Source organism: Thunnus albacares, chromosome 7 (assembly GCF_914725855.1).
Source record: "Thunnus albacares chromosome 7, fThuAlb1.1, whole genome shotgun sequence".
Taxonomy (NCBI): Eukaryota; Metazoa; Chordata; class Actinopteri; order Scombriformes; family Scombridae; genus Thunnus; species Thunnus albacares.
Window position 1 is genome coordinate 21,941,157 of NC_058112.1, and position 16,434 is coordinate 21,957,590.

Consider the following 16,434-nt stretch of genomic DNA (forward strand, 5'->3'; position numbering starts at 1 on the left):
ACATATTTCTTGATCGAGGCAAAAAAAGAAAAAGAAAAACAGGATTGCAGTGCCATCTGCTGTCTGCTGCACTGCACACAAAGAGCGTGCATGTCATTAAGGTAGTATTTGATGTGGTGCTAATAAATGTTGAATCATCCAGATGTGGTTTGTAAACGTCACAGAGTGCCCAAATTACATGTGTGTAGCAGCTGCTATGCAACATAAAAAGTATTTTCCCCAGTTGGACATGTTCTTCTTCCTTTCTTGATTTTGTTTTCATAATCCATAGCCAGAGGTAAAGGAGAGCTTTCCCTCCTTGTACAAAGGTTCCTGCAACAAAAAACAAATTCTTGATTAGCTGAAATTCTCATTACCACCCAAAATGCAGGTATTTTGTTTATAATTAGTAGAGTTTTAGTGGTTTGCATACAGCCAGTTCCTCCTCCTCCTCCCTGCCAGAGTCTCCCCACTCTTCTTGTTCTTCTGCAGGGTCATAGCTGTACAGTGGAATGAGCCTGTGGCGCAACTCATCTAATCTAAAGCAAAGCATGCAAATGATTTCAAATTGTGATAAAACATAAAAAAGATACCAAACTGATCTGAAAGTGCTGTGAATGAACCACAAGCCACAAGCTTACCTTGATCTCCTCTTCATATAAATAATCTGAAGAAAAGCACAACAACAACAACTTAAAGATAACTCTATGATGCAGACATATGAACAGGGAAAATAGATAAACATTCTTACCACTGCCACTACACTTCCAATCAGTGTGAGTAGTACAAAAGGGATGAGAACATAGTAACCAGGAAATCCAGTTGCAGGGATTTTGGGTGAAATGTGGGCAGTTGTGTGGTTGAAATGCATTTCTTCCGGCTCACTCTCTTCCTCCATACTGTACCCCCTCTGCTCTGTGCACTTCAGTTGACACCTTTGTGACACATTCAGTGGAGTGCCGTTGCTGTCATTTCCACTGAAAGGCCACGTTGGGCTTCCTCAACCCCGATAGACTCCTAATTATTGCTATGAAAAGTCAAAGCCGACAGTTTGCTATTAGATTTAAAACCTGAGAATGAGTTTCTGGGTCTTGTAAAATATAATCTCAAATGATCTGACAGGAAAATTGATGTTACTTATCTAAGATTTCCAAAACATTCCTCAACCACAAAACTCCTGAGCAATTCAATCTTACCTGATGTGTCATACGCAGAGTAAATGAACACACATTTCTTTCTAGCTTTCATTTCAGTTCGGTTGATCCACGGGAACACAGTTTGTGCATATGTAAACCTGCTCATTGACATTCCTGAATGAGGAGTGGATGTGACATAGTCTGGCAGTATAGTTGAACTGGATAGATGTGTTTATTTCCAGCCAAGCAATTAACACAAATACCTTGCAAATGCATTGTGCATAATTACTGCACAGTGGTATATTGTGATAATATATATTCATATATCTGGATTGTTTTGTAATTTGGATGTTGGAACTGACTTATCTTTAAAACCAGTGCAGACACACATGTAATATTCTTTTTCCTCCAGCAGAGGGGATGTTGCTGTGGGCAACAGAGAGAGAGAGAGAGAGAGAGAGAGAGAGGGAGAAGTTGAGGGAGGGTGAGTGGGAGGGCTGAGGCAACACATATGGGAATGTTTCCAAATCTTTTACTGGTCTAACTCGCTGAGCGTGGCCTGAGTCAACATTCATCTCGTCGAAACAGCATGGGACACCAGTTACCAGAGCTTTGATGGTAAGTTTCCAACAAAAAAAAGGCCTTTGTACTTTGCAATAAGATTATTTTTGGTATTTGGGGATAAATTAAAAATGTAAACCATGAATATGCCAGCTGTTCATTGTTAGTGTACGATACTCAGTGCTGTGTTTTTGTATTGATGTGGATGAAAGTTTCAACTGAACAGGTTAAGCTCATGGAAAATTGAAGCTTCAAGGCATAATGTAATGATAATTAGTGCTTTTGAAGATGTCTATCATGTTTCACTTTACTCAAGTGTGCCAAAGTATTCCTAAGAAACAGTGGCGCGCAACAGTAGACTTCCTGTTAAGATTTGAAAGCTTGTTAATTATTAAACATAAACCCTCAGGTTCAGTTAGACTCCAGTCATAAAGCTGCTTACTTGTCCTGCCTGCAATAAGTCTCATTCACTAATTTAAAGAATTCAGTGTTCTGATTTTTGTTATTCTACCACATAGTTTTGCATTCTGCCACACTATGAAGTGAGAACGTGCTGAGTGTGAAACTGCACCATCCAGGAGGACTTGAACAACTTTATGCCCCCTAAAATGTAATGGATCCTCCTCAAAGGCGAAATGGACCAATCAGGAGACAAGATGCATACATCACTGACCTCCCTGTGCCTCTGACAGAGGATCTATATGGTTATGAGTACCTTGAAACCTTTCCTGATGATGATGAAACACATCTGTATGAGAGCTCCTGGGCTGGGCTCGTGTCCCCAACTGAACCCCAGACCAAGCCCCCAAGCCTCGGGGGAGGAGGTCCTGGGAAGTCTGACCACCAGGGAACAAATGGGCCTTCCAAAGTCCGTGGTCCTCCCCCTCCACTCAGAACTAGACTTCCTAGTGCATGTTTGCCAGTTAGACACCAAGCCCCCCCTCCTCTGCCTCCCAGGACAGGAATACCCACCAGCAAAAAGCAGGTTTCCTGTGAGCCAACTGTGCACGCTCCCAAACTGAATCGTTCCAGGACACAAATAGATCATCATGTGAGTATCCTTAGTAGTTTCTCCCTCAGCAGACACAAAAGGGTCCTTTTATGACTAAATAAAATGACCCAAATTAAAAGAGGCAACATCAGAGAAAAGGCCTAAAATGTACACATTGTCTTCTTTTCACATCAGGACCAATGGACCATCAAACTAATAGAGACTCCACAAGGCAGCACCAAGAGACTGATTTCTTTTTGTGCAGCAACTTCCAAGTGAGATCATCATAATTAGTTTGTATTGTACATATTTAGAAAAGTTAATTTTTTAACATTACATTATCTTTTTGGCATGACAATGAGATAAATATAAAATACTGTATATCTTGAAGTTTTGTTTAAAAAAGTTTTGTTAGATAACTCTAAAAGTGACATCAGTGTAACTTTTTATTGCTGCATCCTCTAAAGTTTTAGTTGCTTGAGAATAATCCACACATGACAATATATTCCTAAAAGTTGTCTATATGTGATGTACTGTACGGCAACATGTATTTTGTTGAACTGAATTTCTGCTTTTGTCCTTCCAACTTAACAGTATTTCACTGATCTGAAATGAATAATTTTGTCATCCGTATGACGTATAAAGCATATTTGTCATCACATTTTCATTTTCACATTGGAAACCTGTTTCTCTTTATCGTCACTGGCAGGCTGATGTCACGCTACAAGCATACAGATGGCGTTCACAACTCAGGAGTGGTGTGGGGTCGAGTGTCCCATCTCCACCCTGCCCTGCTGCAGCAGGTGGAGCTGACTATCAGTGTGGCCACGGATTACGACACTCATCAGATTCCTTTCCCCACCACAGGTATAATTCACCAACATGGCACCACAACTGCCATAACTGAGGGTTGTCTGTTTGTTGCACCACACATTTGTATCTATGGTTGTCATGACACTGGCAGACATGTGTGGACTCTGATCTTTAATCTTTTATCCAGTGAACAAGACAGTGCAGAGTGTCATTGATGAAATCTTCCAGCTACTGTACCTCAACAGGAGTGGGCATTATGTTCTAAAACTGTGCGACTCTGAGGAGTATCTACACAAGTAAGTTTGTCACAGATCCACACATTAAGGTTAATTTATCCAGGAGCTGTGCTGATCTATTCAAACATACTGTGTTTACACATTCATGGTTTAATTTGGTGCAATTTCCCTTTCTTCTCCTTAGTGAAGAACTCCTGGGTATGCATGAGACCATCCAAATCTACTGCAAGTTTAACCTGGTCGTCCCCCTTCGGCTGCTCAATGTAAACGACCTCAAACATCGAATGGCCAGGGATGTGAGTCAGTTCAAACTCCTTCTCTGCTCCCACTTGCAGTATAGATCATTTACCAAGAACAGGCAGCTAGTCTGCAGTCTTGAAATTCTGCTCTAAAACACACCTGTGCCTGGCTCTTGGCCAACATATTATTATCAGGGTTATTGTAGCTGTAAAAACCTCCACCTTGAGTTTCTTGACTTTGTTCTGTTTACACATCACGTCATGGCTGTTGACATTTAGCAGCAAGAAAGAAGTAGAGTGAAGGTGAACATTGTTTCCTTGGATTTATAGTTATGAGAAGGCAAAATAAAATAAAAAAATCTCTGCTACTTAATTACTCTACATGCTTCATACAAACCCTACATTAGAATATTTATTTAATTGCCTCAATCCTGTTCAGTAATAAATATTCCAACTTGTGTTTCTTCTCTGAGGGGGAGGACGACGGAGCCTCATGCCAACTCTACCACCTGCTGCGTCCGATCTGTGTCTTCAACACCAGCAAGTACGACGGCAAGCAGCCCTGCATCCCACATCAATTTTGTAAAATTGTTTAACAACAAATGACAACTGTTCATTGGGTCATGTGTCAACCAGCGTCTGTTTGTAGAAAACAAAGATGAAGGTTGCTTCTCTTGCTTCTCTCTCAGGTTGAGCCTGCAGAATGTGCTCAATAGCTACAACAAAGAGGCAGCAGAAGTAATGAGAAGTAAGGTCAGTAAAGAAAACATAACCAGCAGGGTATTTATTTCTCTTCTTTATCTACATCTGAATTTGATTATAATTCACATTTACCTTTGTTTTAATTTCACAAAGTTGTGTCACCTCAGGAATATTCAGATATGTAAGTGAAGTTTTTCAAGCTGACTCTCTAATTCCTGCCTCACCCGAGTCTGATCTCATCATGTCTGCAGTCAGGGATGACTGTCAATGTTCTTGTGGGCCATGTTCGTACCATCAGCAGTCTTCTGTGTGGGCTCTCGTGTCAGGAGCTGGAGGACGCCATCGGCAGGCTCAGCAGGATCAATCCCATAACTCTGGTAGGATATCACGCACAATTGAGACACTTGGAGCTCCACATAGGGTTTTCATGGATTACCATCACTTAAAAGTCTCGAGCAGTTTGCTCTGTGGAGGTATTGTGGCACTACAGTACACCACAAAAATGTACTGTAGAAGAATACGATACTTCCCCATACCGCTTATCAACAATACAAAGCTGTGTTTCCTTATCTTTCTTTACAGAGCCATGCTGAGATGACTGAGTGTGAGACGGGTGAGTTGCTGTTTCTTAATTCTTCATGTAAAGATATGAACTATAATGACATCTTGTTCATTGATGCTCAGACTAATGTTTGAAATCAAATATTTGCAACTTTAAAAGAAACAACAGATCACACTCAAGACTGGTCACAGCAGTTTTAGATTTTAAGGCACATCTGGTTGAAAACATGCATTTATAATACATTTTAATGGACCCTATTTCTGAAAAGGAATAGTCTCCTTGAGTTCAGCAACATAATATATAAGTAGGTTTGTCGTGGAGGAAATGAAGCTATATGAGAGGTGTGACACAGAATGAAGATGACTTTAGGTTTTTATAAAAAACTATGCTGTATTTACCCAAGAAATACTTTTCATATTACCACTTTGATGGTGTAAACTGGTCTTTATTCTCTTTATTCTAGCCATGATCATGCTGAACAAGGCACTGCTAAAATTGCTGCAGATCTATTTTGACAACTTCCATTCAGACTTCAGAGGTCAGGAGGTCATCAGCAACCTGCAAACCTGTAATGTTGAGATCAACCAGGAAATCTTGCAATTCAACATTGCTGCTCTCTACAAACTACAATCCACCTGGATGACCATGTATGTCTGCATATATAGTAACACACAAGCACATTTTTATGCGTGTGTGTGTACACAATACATGCAAAAACAAATGTTAACCACATTCCTGATAAGAACACTAAGTTTTTGTTTCTTTTTCTTCTCCTTTCATTTTTAGTTATGAGTGCTTCTCTATTTCCTGTGAGCTGACATACGGAGGAACAGAGATCAGCCCGACTGGCGTTTCTGAGAATATCAGCACTGCCTTGTCATTTGGGAACAAGATACAGTGTAACCGCATGTAGGGACAAGACTTTATAGAGCCTCACATATCACATTCAACTTCCCCTTTGACCGTTCGCTTAAGTAATACATTATCATTGATAAGGAAGTGAAAGTGTCCGCGCTACTCTGTGTTGTCATCTGAACCAGACCATTTTTGTTTTTGTCTGTTGTGCCTTCATACGTGTGTTTATGATAAACTATATCTATTAATTCTAATGCACTAAGAAGTCCAAAGTAACAAAAATAACCAAAGATTTAAGGGATGACATGACTGTACATAGAAGTGAGAAAAGAAGAAAAATGTTTATGTCTACATCTATATGTTTTTTTTTTATTTTATTTTAGGATGGTGTTCCCTGTTCCAGTAAATCAGCTGCCATATGAATGCATGTTAACATTACGCCTCATGGGCTCTAAGCGAGGAAAGAGCCCTGAGCTGTTGGGCTGGGCTGTACTACCTCTTTACAGCAATGGGTAAGTCTCAAAAGTGTTCACACTTCTATACCATCTTGTAAAATGATACATTTTTGACTGATTTTAAAGGGTATTTTAGAGGAGAGGGTTAAATTCAGAGGGTTAAAAGTGTACTTGATTTAGTAATTGCTATTGCACTTTCATAATGTTTGGGGACAGAAAAGAGACAGATTTTTTAAAAAGTAGGCTCACACTTTAATCAGCCAAGGCCAAGCTATCCTGACTTTTATTCCCTAGTACAGGTCAAGCTCCAAAAATGCTGCATCCTGCATTTCCCATTATACAACCTATAAAATCTTTTTTTATTAAGTTCTCCATGCCTGGTTAAAACCTGCGTCATTTAAAGTCCACATTCCCAGTTTACAACACCTGATTTTTGTCATAATTTTTTGATCCAAGGCTAAGCCAAAATAACCCTTCGATGACATCATCCTCCTTCCAGACCCACAGACGACATCATGCAAATGTTTTTACAGGCTGACTAAAGCTCCACCACTAAACTGATATTTGTATAAAATCGACGTGGTGAAAAAGAGAGATGCATCACAGTTTCAGTCACTTATCCTTTACACAAAATATCATCCATTCTTTGGACATTTTGCCAGAGTCAACAGTCACATACATGTACAGTACAGATGGTTCAGGAGGCAACGTGAAGGATTTTAGCTGGTTGTATCATCTCTGTGCAGGAGAACACAGCTCGACCCCCTGAATCGTAGTTTAGATCCAGGACTAAAGATGACAATTGTTACCCTGTCTCAAGAAGGGCTGAGTCAGCTTTCAAATCACTCTTAGTGTTATGTACTATCATTTTCTTCATCTTGCTCACTTTAAAAAATGAATTGCAGATTTTTATTAAGGCTGATCAAATTTAAATTTAATTTTAAAGCAACAAATTCTACTTCCATTAATTCTACTACTACCCAAGTAATTCTAATTCTGCTTAGAGCAATATCAAAGGGGACATATTATGCTTTTTCTGATTTTCTGTTATTTATATACTGATGTCAGATGTCTGAACATGGTCAAAAGTTACAAAACTTGTGGTGAACGTATGTAGAAATGCTCCCTGCAAGTCAAAAGCTCAGGCTTCATCCTGCCCTGAGTGTTTTGTTTGCAGCAGTTTTTCTACCTTGCAGACAAGCTGACAGAATGGATGCCCATTAACGGCCGTCCGTTCTGTAGCCTTGGTTGCTAAGGTTGTCGCTAAGGTTTTTCCATGTATTGTTTGTGTTGTCCACTCTCATATTTCGGATCGGATTCCAGCTCCAACATATTCGGATGTATTTGAAAAGTTAATATTTTGAGTACAGAGCAAGAAAAAGTAGTGAAATCCTACTTTACAGATTGTTTCATGGTTTATTGATGTAGCCTCCTGAGTGGCCAGAAGTTGGCCGTGATGCAGCTTCTGGAAGCTAACCAATCAGATCAGAGTGGGCTCATCGGAAGGGGAGCCTTAAAGAGACAGGAGCTAAAACAGACTGTTTCAGACAGAGGCTGAACTACAGGGGCTGCATAAATGGCCAGTATAAGATGAATAAGGAGTTTTTTAACTGTAAATTAAGCAAAGATATTCCAGTAGAGCCTCAGATTAATAATATAGACCTGGAAATGTGCAAAATATGTCCCCTTTAAGAAATATTATTATTATCAGTATTAGTAATAATGTGTTTTCCATTATATTATTATTATTGTACACATTGTATTAAAAACATAGTAATTATTGACATATGGTATGTATACTCTCTGTGTGTCTAGTACTCTGATAACAGGAACCATCCTGCTCAGTATGTCCACTCTGACTGAGCTGCCTGCTCCTCCTTCCCCAGCCTTGTTTGACAGCCACAGACAAGCTGTAGGGGTCATACTTCAGGTCAGTAGCACCAGACAACTTTGCCCCCTGTTGACCAAAGTACAAATGACACCACATTACCTGCTTAATCATTTCCTCTACCATCTTTTTTTCTCCCAGCTCGAATTTCCAGATCAGTTTGAATGGAAGTATTACAGGCCCATTGCGCTCCCCGGGTCAGTCATATTCTCTCAGCCTTGTGAGGAATTGCAAAAGAAAATGTTAGATGTTTCGAAGAAGCACTGCCTCCGCTTGTGAGTATAAGAAACCCACAATTACCCATCAATCAATGTCTCTTTTCATTTTAAAAGGAAATTTGCAATGTTTTTCTTGCGTGTTGTGTCCCTGATCACGCTCCTGAGAGTATCTCTTCGTTCACAGTCTAACAGAAAATGAGAAGTCTTTCCTCTGGAGTAAACGTCACTTTTGTGACAAAGGAAGTACCTTCCTCCACCTGCTGCTTGGTGGAGCCCTCCAGTGGCCGCTTGAGGACTTGACAGAAATCTACACTGTTTTAGAAAACTGGCCCATTTATCAGCCTGAGGAGGCTCTCTTCCTACTTAATGACAGGTAGGTTACATCTGTGATCACAACCATGAGTCTGGTTTCCATAATGTCTGGTTTTATTGACTAGTCTTGTTTGGTGACTTGTCTTATCCAGTTTTCATGATCAGACTGTGCGGAAGGCTGCAGTTCACTACTTTGAACAGATACCAGATGGAGAGTTTGAGCAGTTTCTGCCACAGTTGGTCCAGGTAAACACATTAACATGCACCACTATTTATATAGCACTTTGATGTGGTTTCTGCTGCTCATTCACCCATTCACACACACACACACACCAATGGCAGTAGGCTACTATGTAAGGTGCTGGCACAACCATCTGGCGCAACTTAAGGTTCAGTATCTTGTCCAAGAACACTTCGACATGCAGACAGGAGAAGTCGGGGATCAAACCACCAACCTTCTGAGTAGTGGACGACTCATTCTTCCTCCTGAGCCACAGCCGCCCTACATTTGTTTGGCTTAAGTCATCAGATTTTAAATATGAGAATAGGTGTCACATTTTGTACATCTTTCAGTGCAGTTTGTCTGATCAGTCATCCTATCCTGCAGGCTCTGAAGAGTGAGTGGGAGCTAGATGGACCTCTGGTGATGTTGCTGTTGGAGAGATCGCTGAGGAACATACGGATCGCCCAGCAACTCTACTGGTGAGCAGCAGTCACACATCAAACAAAAAGTAGATCCTCATTAACATAATGATTATTTGCATTAAAGTAAAACTCACTCAGGTGTACTATTCAAGTAATTGTAAGTTCTAAACTATATATTGTAAATGACTAAATCATTGATTTTGTGGCAATACTGAGGAATAAGTAAGGTAACAATGTTTTAGGCAAAATGTATAGACACACATTTAAATTATTTTGTGTGTTTTGCTGCTCAGTATGTAAAGTTTCATCATTTATTAATGTTTTATATGTTTCCTTTCATGTTTTGGCAGGCTGCTGGAAGATGTTCACAATGACCCCTACTACCAGAGCTGGTTCAGTAAGGTTCAGGCTGCCTTACGGCACTGCTGTGGCCGGGCTTTAAGACGAGAGCTGGATAATGAAGCCCGCCTGGTGTCTTTGCTTACCCAGGTGGCTGAGAAGGTTCGCACTGCCGATAAGACCCGACGGAAGGTCAGTCCTGGCTCATAGTCCTCCGTTATTTGTCTAAATGTATTATACTCTGTTAGTTCTTCCATTTTATGCATTTGTCTGCAGAATGTTTTGAACAAAGAAAAGTGTAAGATCGATGACTTCTTCAGAGATGGGATCAGTTGTTGTCTACCTCTGGATCCTGCAGTCCGTGTAAAGGCGGTGGATGTGGATGTAAGAATGTTGTGTAACATATTACACCCACATATCATTACTCTCATCTAATATACACAGAGTACTATACCATTTTTAAAGAGTGTTTACTCCATTGATATGTTACTTCTAGGCCTGTAAGTTCTACAACTCCAATGCTGCTCCTCTGGGGGTCTCATTCATCTGTACTGACCCTCTGGCCAAGAACATCAGTGTCATTTGTAAGGTTGGTAATAAAATGGTACTTTATTGATCCAAAATGTACTTTTGCTTGTCCTCTTCAACGGGAAATTGAAGCTAATTGACATTTACAGAAAACATGCTGCTAGACACAGTTGGACAACTTTGACATTGCTTAGGCTTTTGGTAAATTGTTTTCTTTACTCAGTTCAGTGTGTTGTTTAGACAGGAGATAACCTGCGTCAGGACATGCTGGTACTTCAGATAGTCCGTATGATGGACAGGGTGTGGCTCCAGGAAGGACTGGACATGCGAATGGTCACCTACAGGTGTCTTTCTACGGGCAAAGCTCAGGGTCGGTTTAATTTATTTGTTTGTGTTTTTGAATGCAGAGTTATAGTTCTCTTGTTTTATATATTTGTAGCTATGGATCTATGTTTTTTACTGCTTATGCTTGTGATTTTATGTGGTTTTCAGGCCTGGTAGAAATGGTTCCAGAAGCAGTGACACTGGGGAAGATTCAGCAGGAGTGGGGTCTTGGTGGGACCCTTCGAGAAGACACACTGGAGAAATGGTTCCACATGTGGAACAGAACTAAGGATGACTATGAAAAGGTTAACACTACTACACAATCCCTGATATCTTAACCATTATGACTGAACATACACTAATGTTCATGTTTGCTGTTACATATTTTTTCAGGCTGTGATGAACTTCATCCACTCGTGTGCAGGTTGGTGTGTGGCAACCTTCATCCTAGGGATTTGTGACCGCCACAATGACAATATCATGTTGAAGCACAGTGGACACATGTTCCACATCGACTTTGGCAAGATTATGGGCAATGCACAGAAGATTGCAAGCTTTAAAAGGCAAGTCAACAAAAGGGCAAACAGCATTTTGAAACTGTGGTGTTTCTCTTTGAGTAGTAAGGAGCTAAAGTCAAAGACAATGATGTGAATTAACAAGGACCTTCCCATCCTGTTTTTTTTTGCAATGGTAGGGACCGATCACCATTCATCTTTACATCTGAGATGCAGCACTTCATCACAGGCGGAGGGCAGAAGCCACAGCGCTTGCATCGCTTTGTGGAGCTCTGCTGTGAAGCTTACAACATCATCAGAGGGCGCTCTGCACTGATACTCAGCCTGCTGGAGCTGGTAAGACAAACAAGTACTGAATAACATCACCAACCTCATCTGAGACTAGAGAATATTATATAAAACACCTTGTCATTCATGGTGTGTATGTGGTTTCCAGATGCTCCATGCAGGAATGCCAGAACTGAAGGACTCTAATGACCTACAGTACGTCCAGAACAACCTCAGACCTCATGATACAGACCTGGAGGCCACATCATACTTTACAAAGTAATTTAATACACAACACCCAAACACACACAGTATGTTTTTCCAACTTAATAAATTCTTCAAAATATCCCATATTTTATTTCTGCAGTTGTAGTAATCTGATGCTTCATCTCACCATATGGTACAGTAACAACTTGTCTATTGTAGGAAGATCAAAGAGAGCATGGGCTGTGTTGCAGTCAAGTTAAACTTCCTGACACACAGCATGGCTCAAGGGAAGAAACAAGAATCACGAACCCGGGACGGCATCCCCGCTCCCAGCAACAATATCCAAGATGCTGTCATCCAGGGATACACCGTCAAGGGAAAAGATGTGGTAAGGCTGCATGTTACTCTTTTGTACTGTGGTAGTTAAGCCAGAAAATGTTGTGTTCTGATGCACCACAACGCTTTGTGTTGGATCCTAATAGCCAGAAGAGCTGATGAAACACCTGAAACAGATGGGAGGTTCACATATATTTGTTCTGAGAGGAATAACCCCCAGCAGGGCAGCTGACAGTGTGCGTGTGTGTCGTGACTGTCTGCTGTCACTTAGGGCCTCCTAGGCAGCAGTGCTGTGTTTAGGAAGTCTTTTGCTCATTCCCCGGAGATAAGTGTTACTGCTGGTTGTTGGGATTTCACTGTTCTTTGATCAGAAAAGGCTTCCTGATGTCAGGTTAAACATTTTGAAGGCAGAATGGAGCACCTTGCCTGTCAAAGCAGAGCACATATTTTTGCCAAGTTATGCAGAGTTGGCCTTTAGCAGAATATGTGGCAATAACAGTGAAATACATAAAGTCAGTAGAAATAAAAAGTAGATCAGTTAATGGCAATGTTACTGCTTCTACAGTAAGTGCTTGTTTTGTTAGCAGCGTATTTTAATTTAAATATTTTTCAAACATAAAACAGAGGAAACATTAAACAGGGAAACAGTTGAGATCATTTCTACAATAGAAAGCTCTGTAAATGGTTGTGGTTTTGGCAATTAAACCCCTTAAGACCTGAGTTTAGTTTATGAAAATTGGTGAACATATGGGGAGGTCTAATAAACAAATTGGTAAAATTATAGAATCAGCCGTCTTGTAGACAAGTTTTAGACCTTAGTAACTGTAATAATGTGATTATAGATTTTCTTTATAGACTGAATGGATTTTAAGAGTGCAGACCAGTTTACCAAACAGTGCTCATGGAGTTAATCAGCTGTTTAAGAGCACAGACAATATGTGCAGTAACACCTGCCAGGGACTCTTCAACATGTTTCTCCTTGTTTATTCACCCTGCACCTAATGAAACAATTTTGTTTTCTTTAATTTACAGATCTATGACCTGAGAGTACATATTGATGATGGCTTTCTGAACAGTAAGATGACATTTGGGCAGTTTGAGCTGATCCATAAGCAGCTGCTGAAGCACTTCATAGAGTCTGCTCTGCCTCAGTGAGTGAACAAACACATCCAGCTCACATCACATGGCTATTTTATGGCAAGTGCTGCAAAAAACACTGCTTTATTCATTCACGATAATTACATAATTTGATCCATATCTTCAATATAGGTTCCCTAGCTGGTACAAGATGTCATTCACCCCAAAGAGGAAGATGTCTCTGCTGAATAAATACCTACAGCAGCTTTTTGAAGGACCTTGCAAGGGAGTACGTTTCAGTTGTCATGCTCTCCATCACTGATTGATCTTCCCACAGTGATCTCCTGATAGAACTGCTTATGCTTGACTTACAAAGCTACCATGCTCTGTCCCCTGCAGAATGAATTTGTGTGCAGCTTGTTCCTGGATGGCCCCAAGGTAGTCCAAGAGAGTGTGGCAAAAGGTAATTTTCTGCTCTTAAATAATAAGTGGGTGTATAAAAAAAGATGATCAAAGATTTAAAGGGGGAAAAAAAGCATCATGCTAAAGGCACAGTTTTGAATTTGAAGATTAATTCTGTGCTTTGTCTTGAGGAAACTCTGATGATAGTTCATGTATCTTCAAGGCTCATATGAGAGATTTTATGCTGTTTTTTTACTGGCACTGACGCACTCATCCATTGCAGAAACCCGACCTCAGATCCAGCTCTACATTTCCTACTCTGACTGTAAGCTCTCAGTCTTGGTAAAATACCTGAAGAACATTGTGAGTTTCCTTTATTCCTATTATTGTGTTTGTAGCATTTAACACAAGAAGAATACATACTGTACATAATAAATGTATTTTTTCTTAATTAAAAATATTTTGTGGTGAGCACTCAAGGGCCTTTTTTTTCTTCTCAACAGAAGCAAGCAAATGGTTCTAACCCCGATGCCTATGTGGTCACACGGCTGAGACCAGACCCCCAGCAGCGATCCAAGAAAAAGACAAAAGTGGTCCGCAATAATGACAATCCCACTTTCAATGAACTGGTACAACTTTCTTTCCTCCTATTCTCTATGCATGAAAACATGTTTCACACAAGGAAAAAATACTTTTTTCCTTTGTGCAGCTACTATCGTGCACAGTTGGACTTGCTACTGGTTTTGCACAGTAACAGCATCCTTTGGTTTTCCATAAGATTACTGATTTTTTGTTAAGAAAGTAATGCTGTCATTCCTTGAGAATGAGCCAGTAGTTAATATTGTAAGTCCGTGTACCTTACTGGTGATGAGGCTATATTTTTTAGCACAGACATTTCTGTAGAAGCACTTAAGTAAATAAAACAAGAACGCATACCATTCTGTAACAAATAAGTATAGTTTAAATATAGTACAGTAACCATGTGCAGTAAATCAAATTAAAAATAAAAAAAATTAATTTGTTGTAGAACAAATGCTTTCTCAGCACAGTCCTACCTTTCTGTTCCAGTGGTCTAACATAATATAAACATTAATCGTGTTTATTATTGCTTTTATTTAAATTATAAGAATGTGGATTTTTCCCTTGTTTCTACAGACAAATTCTCGAGATATGATGTGCTGTCACTCAGATTTCTAAACACTCACTGTAACCTTGTGTAAAACATTCACTTGTAATGTGTGATCTGCCGGCGGCAGAGCTCTCCTCACTGTCAGAGTCTGATGTGATATTTGAGTGTTGAACCCAGCTGCCTCTGACCAGTAGCTTCCCACATACTTGACAGCCTCTTACTACCTTTTTTATACAGCAAAGTGAAGCCTTAACAGAGCCAAATGGAAGGGAATAAAAAAAAGCCTCTCAACAGAAATGTCAGATAAAAAGCTGTACAGTAGAAATATCCTGAAATTACTGCATGTCCTGAATCCAGAGCTGTTTGATGTCTAAAACATCTACTTCCTGTTCACAGCTGGAGTACAATCATGTACCTCTGCTGTATGGGATGGTGCTGGAAGTGACAGTGAAGAGCAAGAAGACTTTTGTGGCAGCAACAAACATAAAATTGGAGGATGAGTTGCTTGACAAGGAGACCTGGTTTCCTCTCGGGAACTGTGCTATCTGACCTCAGGGAGCTGCACTGCGGGTCTGCTGCCAGCAGGGGGTGCAGCCACACTGAGGGAAAGACTTCACTCAGATGTTTTTGACTGTATAAGGGAGACGCATTCACCTTAGCAGAGAAACTTTGCACTCCTAAGTATTCCTATTTATCAGATGCAACTAAACCTCATTCCAAAGCTAAATACACTGGCAGTGGATGAGGGGTTTGGATGAAGTTACAAAGCTGAGTAAAAAGCTCAGGGAAGGAGATTTTGTTTACTGTGACTGTCAATATTCATATGAAGGATGAACCTTATATGTTCATTTTTAAATGTTAATCAAGTGAAGGACATTTTCTAATTAATTCAGATTTTGTAGCCTTGGTGATGGATGCAGGAAGAAAAGTATTATTATTATCATACTATGCACTTTTGTTTTGTCTATAATTTTTTATAACCTGCGTATGGTCGTGGCTGTTGATGTGACAGATTAAGGAGGAGGTGATGCAACTTTGTTACCCGCCCAAACTGAGTGTGTTTGTCTCTTTGGGCTGTGTCAACTGGATGTCCTTGACCAGTGGATTTGGAGGCAGGAGATGGAGATGGGCGGGGGAGAAGTGTGTGAGCAGGATGACAACTCTGCCTCACTGGCCTGAGGGGCTGAGTTAACACTCTCCCCCTCACTCCATCCTTTGTCTTATCCATCAGCGGCGTTCAAATGCAGTTATGCACATGCATGCACAAACACGCAAAGGCAGACATTCACATGCCCACACATATACCCCTGAAAAACACCTCCACACACACACACACACACACACACACACACACACACACACACACACACTCAGTCACTTTTTCTAGGCTAAGGCAGGTCTTCCTGTTATCTTAATGCCATCCTCCTCCTGACAGGCCCGCTGACCCGTACTCTCCTCTGCCTCATTCACAGGATTTAGTGATGAACGAGGATAGAAATAGACTTCCCTGTACTGGATTTGGTTCAATAATGTATACCTCTGTGAATGCTATTTATATTATTCCCTGCTGGATCTCTCGCATGGAGGGAAGCAAATGCTGGCTGCTACTCCGTCATTGTAGTGTTCATTTATGTATCCTGGCATCACTCATCAGTTTCAGCCCCAGTATAAGAATCAAATTTATTGTTATGGAAAAGATGATTAATCCAACAATACAG

At 40.4% G+C, this 16,434-nt stretch overlaps 1 protein-coding gene across 1 annotated transcript; it reads left to right on the plus strand.

Annotated features, from left to right (window-relative positions):
- The first annotated feature begins 73 nt into the window (after positions 1-73).
- pik3c2g (phosphatidylinositol-4-phosphate 3-kinase catalytic subunit type 2 gamma) lies at positions 74-16,398 on the plus strand. Its single transcript, XM_044357696.1, has 33 exons — positions 74-1,733; positions 2,195-2,727; positions 2,863-2,942; positions 3,377-3,534; positions 3,668-3,776; positions 3,901-4,012; positions 4,429-4,499; positions 4,645-4,708; positions 4,909-5,034; positions 5,240-5,270; positions 5,683-5,866; positions 6,006-6,128; positions 6,458-6,586; positions 8,345-8,459; positions 8,559-8,692; positions 8,820-9,008; positions 9,100-9,193; positions 9,555-9,649; positions 9,943-10,123; positions 10,208-10,315; positions 10,428-10,520; positions 10,700-10,829; positions 10,952-11,088; positions 11,177-11,346; positions 11,478-11,634; positions 11,735-11,844; positions 11,992-12,160; positions 13,141-13,259; positions 13,378-13,474; positions 13,585-13,648; positions 13,871-13,950; positions 14,091-14,216; positions 15,113-16,398. Exons 2-33 carry the CDS (start codon positions 2,290-2,292, stop codon positions 15,263-15,265), a joined length of 4,146 nt encoding a protein of 1,381 aa, XP_044213631.1. The 5' UTR covers positions 74-1,733; positions 2,195-2,289; the 3' UTR covers positions 15,266-16,398.
- The last annotated feature ends 36 nt before the right edge of the window (positions 16,399-16,434 follow it).